At 33.1% G+C, this 13,480-nt stretch overlaps 1 protein-coding gene across 5 annotated transcripts in view; it reads right to left on the bottom strand.

The window, feature by feature from the left end:
• The window catches only part of LOC115443677 (lethal(2) giant larvae protein), a 46,275-nt gene extending 34,750 nt beyond the window's left edge, over window positions 1–11,525 (bottom strand). For 4 of the 5 annotated variants that reach the window (XM_037437756.1, XM_037437757.1, XM_030169173.2 and 1 more), the window contains exons 1-2: window positions 11,020–11,246; window positions 10,852–10,944 (exon numbers count right to left, since the gene is read on the bottom strand). In XM_037437756.1, the coding sequence (XP_037293653.1) occupies window positions 10,852–10,944; window positions 11,020–11,022 (96 nt within the window). In that variant the 5' untranslated portion in view covers window positions 11,023–11,246. Of the gene's footprint in view, window positions 1–10,851; window positions 10,945–11,019; window positions 11,247–11,363 lie in introns of those variants that run through there. The other variant, XM_030169171.2, reaches the window with a different exon arrangement.
• Window positions 11,526–13,480: the final 1,955 nt, after the last annotated feature.

Below are 13,480 nucleotides of genomic sequence, written 5' to 3'. Positions count from 1 at the left end.
AGTCTAGTACAAAATTCGAGTTAATTTCATCTAAAAATCACGTCTTATGAACACACCGCCGCGTATTATTATGAAAATAACATCGTCTAATAAAGGGGCAAATTTTTGACGGCAGCAAATATTAACTTGGCAGAGTAAATACATTATGATAAGGAGTCGCGATTATTAGACATTCATGGACACAGACAGTTGACGGTGTGAACGAACTTAAAAGCTGTGCTTATCATCACAACCTATCGCTGTGTCGCGAAAATGCCATGATATAACATTAACGTCTAAAGGGATCATTTGATTAGTAAACTCCTGATTCACGGATAATTGATTATCGGGTAAACTTCTGATTCACGGACAGTTGATTTTCGATTTCTTTACTAAAAATTGCCTGACACATATATTATGTCTTATTCTTATTTTTATTTCGATTCAACAACGTGCAAATTGGCTTTTTTATGAATATTTCGACTGCAGCGTTCATGGCGAATTATCGGAGCGGACAATTTTTGACAGTAGGTTAAGATCGACTGGTCAATGACTATATCTCCTGCAGTCACATCATGACAATATCTTTACCATTGTATGTCAATTAAAAGGTATATAACCTTTTGATCCTTTAATATAAATAACAAAAAATGGTCATCTCTAGTATTATCCCTTAGTCTAAAGACATAACTTTATTGGATCAGAATCTAGATTGAAGCACGGTAATGACCTACACGGTCTATGTCAGCGACTATGTAACTCAGTTAGTTAAGTCATCTATAGAATGTGTGGACAGAACATGATCCTTATCAACATCTCCTGCAGAGCAATTACATATATCCTTTACAAAAACTATTTTTACACTTTTTATTCTTTAATTAGATGATATTGGTGAAGCAAATCTGTTTTTGCTTGTTTTGATTAGTTTAAATATAAATGGTAAGAATCAAAATTGTTCGGTAAAGTGCATGTTCGATGCAATAAATTAACAAAATATTAAAACGCCTACACTGGATATTGCTTGGTTTATCTCACATAACTCTGCTACTGTCAAATAAATCGCTATCTTTGGCACGCGTATAATTTATGTGATGGCGGAACATAAAAGATAGAGTTCGTAGGCTAAAACCCATTTTTCCTAGTCCAATATGAATACCAGAATAAATCAAGATTTTAGAAGAACTTGGGGATACGTTATTTATTATGAATAAAGGTTATTCGAAATTTAAATGTTTAAAACATCAAATTAAAACATGATAGTTTAAAATTGGAATAAGTGGTAAGCCAATTACCAATAAACAGGACGAGAGACCGAAATAGGAAATGCCAACCTCGGGAATTGGACAATGTTTGTCCAAATGCGAGATATAATAGTTAGCCTGAATTGGCGATGGCTGGAGCAAGTAGGAAACCGTGGGAGGCGTTCCATTCAGGCAATGACGCGGCTTAATGGAGGTTAAGATGTGTGCCCCCGTGTAACAAGCATCGCGCCTCGTTTGACGCAAGTATGCGCACAAATTGGACGAGCTCCTTTTGCCATATCACGTGGATGCTGATTGAAAAGCTGTGATGACAATCACAAACATGCACTGAAATAGGTTATGTCAAGCATTAGAACGACGCTACTACACAATATCGATATACTCATAAGGAGTGTATTATGTAAATAAAATTGTAATTTTTGCTTATTTCCCGAAGGATTTAAAAATACGATATTGACGCATTATTTGTTGAATCACTATTGTTTTCACTAATCAATGTAAATGTACATGAACAACGAATTTTTCACTAAACATTCAGCAACGCTAAATTACTTATTGGTTTAGCAACAGTAGTCTTGATAGACTACTGTTGCTAAACCAAAAAGTCAGTGTTGATACACTAGATGAAGTACTAAAAGCCAATCTAAACAAATTTCTCAACATAAAAAATTGAACGTACGGAAGCCGCACATACCATAATGTTATGCATCATCAAATCAAAATATCGAAATGTATAATCAAACACGCGGTGCGCCGATGTCTGGATAGTGTCGACACGGGTTATTTGGGATGTTTAAAATACTCAAATTAGATAAAAGTATGCAGATACTCTATATTTAGAAATTATACGTTTTTATGTATATTGTAAGTACAATTGTACTATATTTTCAGAGTTTGATATATCAATTAAACTATTATACTCGGTTGGTGAGACTTGGAAGACTATCAAACAAAAATTATAGAGAATAATAATAAACCTAACTCAAACACCTCAATAAGCAAATCTGTATTCGATGAAATCTTAAAACCATTAATGCTCTTCAGCCCATTTAAGACCACCGTTACAATGGATAATATATCAAATAAAAGCGGGTGCAACGGCTTCTGGCACGTACATTTCGTATTTCATAACGTATAGACAATACAAAAGGTACGGGAGTAGTCGATCGGTTAACAACAGCGTTGGCAGATGGAATGCGGTCTCGTCAGTACAACATAATTGATGCACATTATTACTAACTCGATCTCGGTGCGGACGGTGGCTGTTTGGAGTACCAGTTGTCGATATGCGGTGCTCTACGATTAATGTTAGATGCGGGAATTGGTGTGAAACTTTATTGGTAAAGCAAATTCAGGCATTCGTGTTTCAAATTATCTTGTGGACAATTCACGTTCATCCCGACAAACTTTCTGTATTACAGACAAATACTAGCAGCCCGTTTATAATTTACTGATTTCTAAAGTACATACATTTATTTAAGTATATAATCTTATTGCAAGCTAGATTACACATCGAGAATTAAACATTTTTGCTAGGTGAACATTATAATTCCATAAATAAAGTAGAGCCGAACTCTCGTTAGTAAAATAATGTGGTCTTAGTATGTGATAATAAATACGTCTGAATATAACGGAAAATATTTGATACAAACAAAAGGGCTCGGCTAAGCAAATTTTTGTTATAAAATTAGGGCAACTTGATTGGCAGACTTTTTACGAACGCTGTAGGTGTGGTCGTAACAGGGACAACTTATTAATATAATCAGTCATTTGTAGTATAGGTCTATAAAAATAATTCAATAAAATTTCTTTTGCGTACTATGTTCTTTCCATAAGCAGAATGCGGTAAAACAAAAATAAAAATAAATTAGCAGTTAAATACGTTTAAAATGTCTCGACATCATCATCCTTCGTGTATATATTGTTACGATTAATAATAAATACTAAATAATATAAGAATTTTATATATTTTTGTATAAAACTCTATTTAGAATTTACATTCCAAACTTCATTACTACTTACCTGTTTATACGGGGTTATTCTTATTACCGTCGTTAATATTTTTTTTAATAAACTAATCATAAATAATTCTTCACTCGAATAAGATATTTCAATTTTGACCAGCGTTACCAGATTTTTTAAGAACAAACAATTAAAAAAATAATAAACTGTTTAAAACGAAAGCCTCAGGCGCTAAGCTTAGGACATCGCCGACCAGTTTCAATCAAGTTTGTAAAACTCAAGGTTAAAATGCTGAGCTTTTCTATACACGCCAAAATCGACAAAAAACGCACATTTCGCCAAATTGTGCACATGGTAATTGCTATGTATATCAAATTGGTGATAAAAAACACGTCACTTCGGATGAAAGCATTCTTTAAAAAGTTGGTGTTTGCTATATTTATCGCCTCTTGGTGTGGTGGCGGGTTACATTGGTTATGAACTACGAGAATAAGGGATAGCTAACACGTCATAAAACGGATTTATTGTTAGGGAATGTTTACACAGTAATTATCGGTTTTCCTTGACATTGAGTCTAGATTATTCATAATATTTCCTCAATGTTTGTGCCAAAAATAACACGATTTACGTATGAAATCAATTTCAACCGTTCATTTTTTAATTTGATGTGACATTTTATTTACTTTGTTGGAATTTTAAACGTAATGTGTGAATGTTGAATGTATGAAAGTTCTAAGAATGTGCAGATGACCGGTGACGTCACACGAGAACCGGTGTGCTCAAAACAGGTTCACTATACGAAGCCTGCAGGACTAGACCCAAAAAAATTTAAGACACGAATTTTGCAAAGTATTCTACTAAGTAACTAAGACCATATACATTTAAGCTCCACTTTATAAGTCAAATATGCTTTGGTGCAAAAGGTTAGATATAGAATTATTATACTTTACTTGTTTTCATTGGGGACGACGTTAGACGAAGGACTTAGGTATAATCTATTATGTTAATCAGATTAGCGACCTAATCTACTAGACAAATGTACACGAGGTTTTCACTATTTCATGATACATAATTGGTGTACATATTGTTATCTAGGCTCTAAACTATCAAATCATTTATACAGTTCACAAGGTCCGTCTTTTAATTAATTAATCATAATATTAAATAAGAAATAATTATTAAATAGTATTTTTTTTACATGTAATTTACATTTTACATCTAAATAAAATATAAGATAATTTTGACACAATGCTGCGCATTTGACGCATATTATGTATAACTAAAATAAGTAAATCACACAAACGAATGAACTGACATTAATGTTGCAAGATAAATATTTAGCAACTGAGAACTCTTCAAAGCAACTTCCTTTTAATATCTCTATTTTATATGAATAGATCATTCAACATTAGGAATCTCAAACTAAACTTAAATATTGGTAGAATACTAGTTGTGTATAGTAATGTCAAACTTGGTTGGTATTCTATCAATATTGTTGGAAAGCACTGTTGAATGCAGGTCCACCAAGATCCCCGCGAATTTGCGTAAACTGTAAACTACTAGCTTCGAAATAGATAACGAACTTGCTCTTGCATAGAGTTTCAGGTAGGAAGTCTTGACGGACCTCACTATATATATAAGAGGAGTGCTTTAACTTTATTGTCTCCTGTGACTTATAGAATAGAAGTAAATAAATAATAGAGATAGAGCGAGACTTTTATCCCGGGAAAACTTTTTTACGCGGACGGAGCCGCTAGCGAAATCTAGTAAATAATAAAATTGAATTAACCATTAACGTAGTGTATTTACAACAAAGCTCGTTCAATAAAAACATCAATAAACGAAATATTTAATTTATAGAACCAAATAATATTTACTTTAAAATTGGAATGTAGGTCGCAAATTGGGCTAATATAATCTGATAGTGCGTGTCATGTCATCATTTGCAGAGGTGGGCCTGGATAGTCACGCAGTGCGTGTCCAGCGATAGAAGCCAGAGTAAATCTTAACCACTTTTACAAATAGTCGAAAGCATCCATAGATAGGTATAAATTTACAGGAGTTGGGAGGCATTTGACCAGTAACTTCTAGAGAAATATATACTTAAGTAGATTTACAAAAACAATGCTGAAAGATAATAATTGAAAATAACCAATTTATATTTCCGATGATTAGAAACGTACAATGTACATGATTTGAAATCCATCTGAGAAATCAAGGATTACTTTTTAAATCATTTCAACAGTTTATTTATGTGTTTATGTAACTATGCTGATTTATAATTAAACCATTTATATAGCGTGAAACACGCACCGAACGACAAAAAAAATTATAATGATTTATTCTACGTGCACCTTCTGTTTTACATATTGCATTAACTAGTCACTATCTTATATTGACGTATAGCCTTTTCTAGCAAGTCTTTTACTTTATTATTACTACTACATAATTTTCATATTTTTTGTAAATAAAATATTGTTAGCAATATTCTGCGTTTCTTTTTACGAGCACGACAATGTGATCCCACTGTACCTGATAGTAAGTGGAGTGGGGTCCAATAGGATGTCGATTGACGAGAGATGATCACTCCTAGGCAATCGACACAATAGGGGACCGGCCTATGCTTGATTTTGTACATTATTCTATATGTATTGGTTAATAATACGAAAAAGAAGCACTCCTGCGAAAACTGCATCACAATTGGTTAAAAAATGAGCGAGTAATTCATATTTAAAATATTGTAACGTGCAGAAGTGGACGCGATGTGGGGATATCGCTTCATCTCTTTTTTTCGCACGCGTCGTAATTCCCGATGACGTCACATGTGGATATTTCGTCTCTTTTCTGTTTCTAGTCAATTACCCCTTCCACCGAAATTCAAAGACTTATAACTTGTTGATTTTTTACCGGATTTTAATAATTCCTTCTGTGTAATAATTTATATTATGTAAATATTTGATAATAGTAAAGAACAAAAATGAGTCCGGTACCCTATTATGCTAGCCTGTGGAGGATATATACACAGGCTGATCCCGGAACGCGACACACATACTTTCAGTGTAATTAGAACTAACTTCTTATATCAAAGTAGTAAAACCAACAATAATAGATTACGTGTGCCCTTTACGACCAATATCCAAGGTGATACATTTTTATCAATGTACTTAGGTGTAATATCGATAAAAAAATTAACGACACAGGTAAGGCCGGGCGTGGCAGTTCATTGCCAAAGGAACCATTTTATTTATTGGTTCCAAACATACCGAAATCACATATTTTTTATAGCTTTTGGACTAGTTAATTAACGAAACAATAGTATAATTAATAAATTATTCTTAATTTTTTACTCATCAAAAGTGAGGCAAGATCACTCGATCGATATCGGAATAATGACACGTTCTTGTATTCAATAGGACAAGATCAAATTCGGATCCAAATTCTAGTTACAAAAATGATCTTAACGATACACTGCATAGATATCGTAACATTCTCACTTGAACCTTTGCCTTCCTTTTCGAGAAGTATTTTAATAACATGAATACACATCAGGCCACAAACAAAACTGATGTTAGATAAAGACCAGTCTAACAACGGCAAGGCGTCTTGTTATGCGATCAGTAAACCGCCTCGATGTGATTAGGTCATGTCTATTGTGTGTCGTTCGAACGCCTTCGCGATCGGCCAACGAACCAAGCCAACCAGAACGGGCTATAATAAACAAACAATAGAGACAAACATATACCTATCATGAATTTTGAACAAGTTTCAAGAAAATGTAGTTTCCGTCTTTTAAATGGATTGAGCATCGAGCTAGACACAATGGTATAAGTACAACCACAAATCTAGAGCCATTTATACCACCTTTAGAAAGTGAACATGGCAATAGTACCTAAAGTACATTGTAATGAAAGAGTGAGACAACGAATATGTTTCACTGCAAGCCACCAAGCCCAAAATATCAGTTACACATACACAGATATCGATTGAATTCTGAAATTATCTATGTTTTTATCTGATAAAGTACGATAACCTACGTACTAAGCAGTTTGAGCATAGTTTTGTAACGTTTTATAAACAAATTTAGGAATTAAAATACGATACAAGAGATAGCAGAACGTAAAGTCCCGTGTAATAGGCTCTCCTTAAGCGGTATCGAATAACATTACTAAAACGATTAGGACTATCCTATAAGAATGTCTTAATACATAAGAAGCTGTAAAACGTCTTAGGCTTAGGAATAGTGCAAACTAGGTAGACATTTCAGGATCTTTGCACGAGTACGACGACATTACATGAAAATTTGAGGACAAGTTTAAACGTAGCAACATGAATATGCCAGTCAGTTGTGTTGGTGTCTCATCTATAATTCATTTCCAAACTATTGCAAGTCAGACATAAAGTTTGCTTACTTGCGGAAGATAAATATACATATTACACACATAGATATATTTTTTGTACGTACGCGTCGAAATGACCCCACTGCATCTGACGGTAAGTGGAGTGGGGTCCAATAGAATGTCGACTGACAAGATGATTACCCCTCGGCAGTCGACACAATTATGCCGGCCTCTTGGAGCCGGATATACACAGGCCAATACCGGAACGCGTAGCGGGTCTTACCGACTTGTGTACGGTAGTTACTATCTGGGCGGATATAATATATATCCTATCACTAGCAAACATCTTCTGACTGTTATCAATAAAATTATCATATTTAAATTTTTCCATATATGACTACATTATGAAAATTAGATCGGACCTTGAAGATCGGCACTTTGTACTACTCAATTTTAGACTCCAGCCAATTCATTACCGTTAAAAATGCCGAACGATTAAAATTCTAGAACCAAATGTTACAATTCTCACACCAGTCATCATTATTATTACAATTCTTAAAAACGTTGAATAGTACATGTCACTATGTACGTATAATATATTCTGAATACAGACACCCCATAGTTAACGTCATACACATTCACGATTGACATTGATCTATTTTGCTATTGTCCGTAACACGTTACGTATGTATCGATTGGATCGTTAATTAATAATAGAGCTATGGCAAACATTGGAGCGTCCAGAGTAGATGATGTAACCAAAGTGAATAATATTCCCTTTAAAATATTTTAAATTTGTTTAAGTCATAATTTAATCTTGAATAAATTAGTCAATACTGACCTTTAATAATGAATTGGTGAAGCTTTCGATTTCGTTAGTTTTAACATCGCAAATATTTTTTTTATGAAAACGTTCAACCTATGTATTGTATAAATCGGTGGCCACTAAGTAAACTATCGTATCTGAAAAAATAGCGATAAGCACTTTTTTAACGTTTCGTTATGTAAGTAGGTACTGTTTACTACCAAAACCAATAAAAAAAAAGTCAGTAATTGATTGTTAAAGAAGTGTTTTTTCGTTTATTAACTTTTGAAATAAATGAGTTTTCTAGTAAACAGTACCTAGAAAAACTACAAAACTGAAATTTGAATGTCGTAATATTTCCAGATACGATAGTTTACTTAGGACCGAACGAAATGTGTTATTTAACAATATTATACAATAGCATAAAGAAAATCCCGGATTATTCATCGGTTTAAACAAGGCACGAGCAAAATACCAAAGACCCCAAACTTCCTGTAGGAATTCCAAGCACCGCCAATATAAATAAATCAAATTCAATACAAAGTTCATTTGACCAAACGTCATACCTGGTTTGAATTTATTAGTTTAACGAGTTAGAATGAACAGATACGACAATTGATATAAAAAATAAATTGAAAACAATGTGTCAGCCTTGATTAATATGGGCATATCATGGTGTCATTGTAGAAGCAAGCTTCCAATGGACTTGGTCATGAAATTTATTGATGAAAATATTAATGAATAAGTGCAATTGTTTGACTATGTGGATATCTGGTACAGCAAAAATTGTGATTGCTAAATTTATTACTGATTGCTAAATTTATTACTCATCAATATCTTAGGTCAGTGACAAATTAAGTAATTATGCTTGCTTTAAAGAACATTGCCTAATTCAATAGTTTATTGTCGTCTAATTTTTTAGCTTGGAAACATTCACTATCAAATTTAGGTTTTGCATTAATTATAATTAATAATATAATATGGTTCTAAAAGATGTCTTAATTTAAATGAATCATAGTGATATCAATAAAATATTTTATTTATACAGACAATTTTTATTTTGGTTTTTCTTTTTTGTATAATTATAATATTCTTCTCAAATGTGTTTTTAACATTATTTCATTTATACAGCGTAGTTATTATGTGGAATAAACTGTCCATGTACCAATGTATGCAAACAACATAAAACAAATAATTAAACACCAAATACACCATGAATCATGATAAAATCATTATGTATCACATTCCTGTGACCATGGCCCAATTTGACAGCACACGGTTCGAATTGCAGCCATTGTAAAAATTACTTGACACATCTAATCTGTAGGTAAATAACACAGGGCTTGGTGTGATAAGATTGTGCAAAACAAACATTTCATAATCGAGGTTAACAGTTTATAACTTACCAATGTGGGGATTAATTTAACAGAAAGATATTTTAAGTAAAATAACTGTATTAGCTCTCAATTCAACCATAGGTTACTACCAAATTGAAATGTTGGGGTATAGGTTGTATCCTGGTCTACTCACTCACCATACCTAGCAGTGGTGAAGCGTGAAATTTTCCGAAAGAGAACCCAAAATGATTTATACATACTAATAATATCCATTAATGCAGATTAGATTTCACAAAATAACAAAAGGGAATTGGGTAGAAATCAGATTATATCTTCGCCACTGATACCTAGGTGTGAGTTTTGGTAGTGCTTAAAGTGTAACCCAACGTTGTGTATCTTCATATTCAAGATGGCATCACAGCTGCTAAAATATTGAACTGATTTTGAGATTGTGATTTATACATTTCTGACATGTTTTAATAATAATGTAAAAATACATTTTAAAATTATATAAATATCAGAGTGATAAAATCATAGTAGTTAATACACAAATTTAATGATTTTTGTATCTGGCCATACATATTTAAAACTGATTAAGATCTTATTAAATTTTATTTAGGTATATATAAAAAATATATAGTTACAACTTTTATATCTAATTTGTTTCCAGTATTGATTTATCTTTGGAGATTAAAGTTAAATATGTTAGTCCTAAATATAAACTCTAGAGCTACACATAATTTAAATTCCTACTGCAATGAATTCATTCAAACACATCCACAACACTATCGAGTGATTTAAACCACTGACTCATTGTAACATTTATTACACTAATAACAATGTATTTTTTGCATGACAATTAAGTTTATTTATCCCTCACACATACATATTGTGAACATTCATCCATTACTTGCTTATTCACCCATAAATTGGTTTTGTTTCATTTATAATTCATTAATTTCAGAAAATGTTACGACATGTGGTATTAATAGTTGTACAAGAATAAATCAAATATATTTTTCTGCATACAAACTTTAGTTATATACTTGCCTACCAGTTAAAATAGTTGTCTACGGTCCTCAAGATGAATAATACTTATAAATAAAATAGAAAACATTGGCATCAGATCAATCATGCCAATGTTCAGAGGTTATAGTAAGAGTACATACCTTGCGAAAAGCAAACAGTTCATTCTGGAGTTTCTGTCTGTCAGCAGAGGGCTGCTGGCCCTTGCCGCGTATGAACTTTAGCATTCTGCCGGCCTGCAACAGAACAATCACTTAGACACTTGTCACAAACACCACAACAAACAAACGGACAAGACTACACCGCCCCACCATTATGATTGCATGCTTTGACGCGCGAACACTAGCACACCGACCGGCATCGGGAAGCCGACTGACTTGCTTCCACTACTGGCCACCAGATACCATCACCTAGCCACCGCGTAGAGATAATAACACGACACTCTCTTGGAATCGCAAGATAACCGGCAGATAACGCAATCGATAACTGCCGAACCCAAAAAACATGGAATTTACACAAACTTTTGTGAGATTTCGAATGACTATAGAATAAGTATGACAAGACAACGCCTGTTTGACTTCGTTGACTCTATACAATGGAGTAATTTCTTGTCATACTAGTTACTAATGTGATATCAAAATGTAAGGATACATACCGAAAGACGACAGTTTGGGAAGTTTTAGTGATGAAATCCAAAATTAGAGGGATGACAGACAACTCACAAACGGCGTCAGATATACACACAAACAAGAAAAAGCACTCACAAATCATGAACGCACGCACACAGAACACACTCACACAAACGTCCAAAAGTGACGTGACTGGTTCTTAGTGTTGCTGTAATAAGTATATTTTGTCCCTAATTTTATTATTCGACATTATTTCAATAAAAGAAAAGATTTAAAATTATTGTTGAATAAAATTTAATTATTACGGCTGTTAAACCATGTAAATTAATCGATTTTGTACTTCCACCAATTTACTTTCAAATATTTGAAAATAATATAATGATACAAAGTGGTTATCTTATAAATATGTAATTCCATAGTGGGAGGATTTAATAAGAACTTAACTTTTCCTTAAACACAGTTATTAATCATATTCAAACCTGTTTTATTATTTAAAAAAATGTATACTCTTCTAACTTAAAAATAAAAAAAATATATCAAACAAAAATATGAAACTTAATTACATATACTACATAAAGAAATAATATATTTATCGAAAATTATCAAAGTCCCTAGTATTGCGCTAAATATTTTTATTGGCAATACTATTTTTGGGTGCGTTCAGAAAGTAAGAATTTAAAAAACAGGAGGTAAGAAAATAAAAGGAAAATAATTACACAGTTAATTTTCATGTTAGCAGATTATAAAAAAAGTACAATTTGCAGTTTAGTTAATGGGCTACGAAGATTTCCGGTTTAGAACGCATTAAGTTTCCTTAAAAAAATTAAGTTATACTTATGTTCCTTTATATATTTGCTAAGATATGTTTTTTTTTTGCTTACATATTGTTTATTGCTTTTATTTTTGTTTTAGGCGTTGTTAATAGAACTAATTCTAGGTTCCTGCTGCCAATGACATGAAAGTGGGTAGGGGTTAGGTATGTAGATAGATTCAGTGTCGGCCTTACTAAGCCGGGCACTCCGTGGGCAACATTTCTTATTTTTTTGTTTTATTACTTATGTTTATCTCGGACAGCAGACAGACGAGTTCTGTGGTTCTAGAAATAAGTATTAAATATTTTTATTAAATCATGACACACACACGACTTTTATCACGAATGTATAGCTTATAGCTGCTTTTGGCTTTATTACGTATGTACCTATGTAAAAAATAAAAAAAAATAATAATATCAGCCCTGTATTATATACTTGCCCACTGCGGAACACGGGCCTCCTTTACTACTGAGAGGGATTAGGCCTTAGTCCACCACGCTGGCCTAGTGCGGATTGGTAGACTTCACACACCTTCGAAATTCCTATACAGAACTTCTCAGATGTGCAGGTTTCCTCACGATGTTTTCCTTCACCGTTAAAGCGAACGATAAATTCACAAAGAATATACACATGATTTTTTAGAAAAGTCAGAGGTGTGTGCCCTTGGGATTTGAACCTGCGGCCATTCGTCTCGGCAGTCCGTTCCACACCCAACTAGGCTATCGCCGCTTCCCTATGTTTACTCTGTTATTGTATATCGCCACCAGAAGTGATAGGGGGCCAGTCTTTCGCCATATTATCGTGATTCCCAGTAGACTTGCTGCAATGGTGGTAGGTTAGCTAGGTTAGTAAAAGGGAATACGGATCGTAGAGTTTGTTTAGAAATAAAACTTAAAAACGGTTATTAATTTAATTTTATTGATTATAATATTATCGACTAACCGTGGTTCCGTTTTTGCGGGTAGCTTATGGTTACGAAGTCCCTTTGGATTAGATACACATACTTCAATTGATAAAAAGAACTAAATAACGTCCTTACAAACAGTCTACCAATTATATTTTTTATATTTATGAATCGATATTGGGAGATTACCATGTCTTTTTAATGATGGACAAGTATACCGCCGAAGCTCATTTGACGTGGTCCTTAAACATAAATGCAATCACCTAACGGGAGATGTAGACATACTGAGGGAGACAAATATTTCAACAAAAAGCACTCGTCTGTTTAACGAAGTTCTGGGAGTTTGATTTAGAAAAAACTCTCATGATATACTTAATATCTATGGTGTAGGAGTACCCACAAAACATACATAGCTATTTACCTATGT

This window comes from Manduca sexta, chromosome 12 (assembly GCF_014839805.1).
Source record: "Manduca sexta isolate Smith_Timp_Sample1 chromosome 12, JHU_Msex_v1.0, whole genome shotgun sequence".
In the NCBI taxonomy this organism is placed as follows: Eukaryota; Metazoa; Arthropoda; class Insecta; order Lepidoptera; family Sphingidae; genus Manduca; species Manduca sexta.
This window is presented reverse-complemented; position numbering and strand designations above follow the sequence as displayed.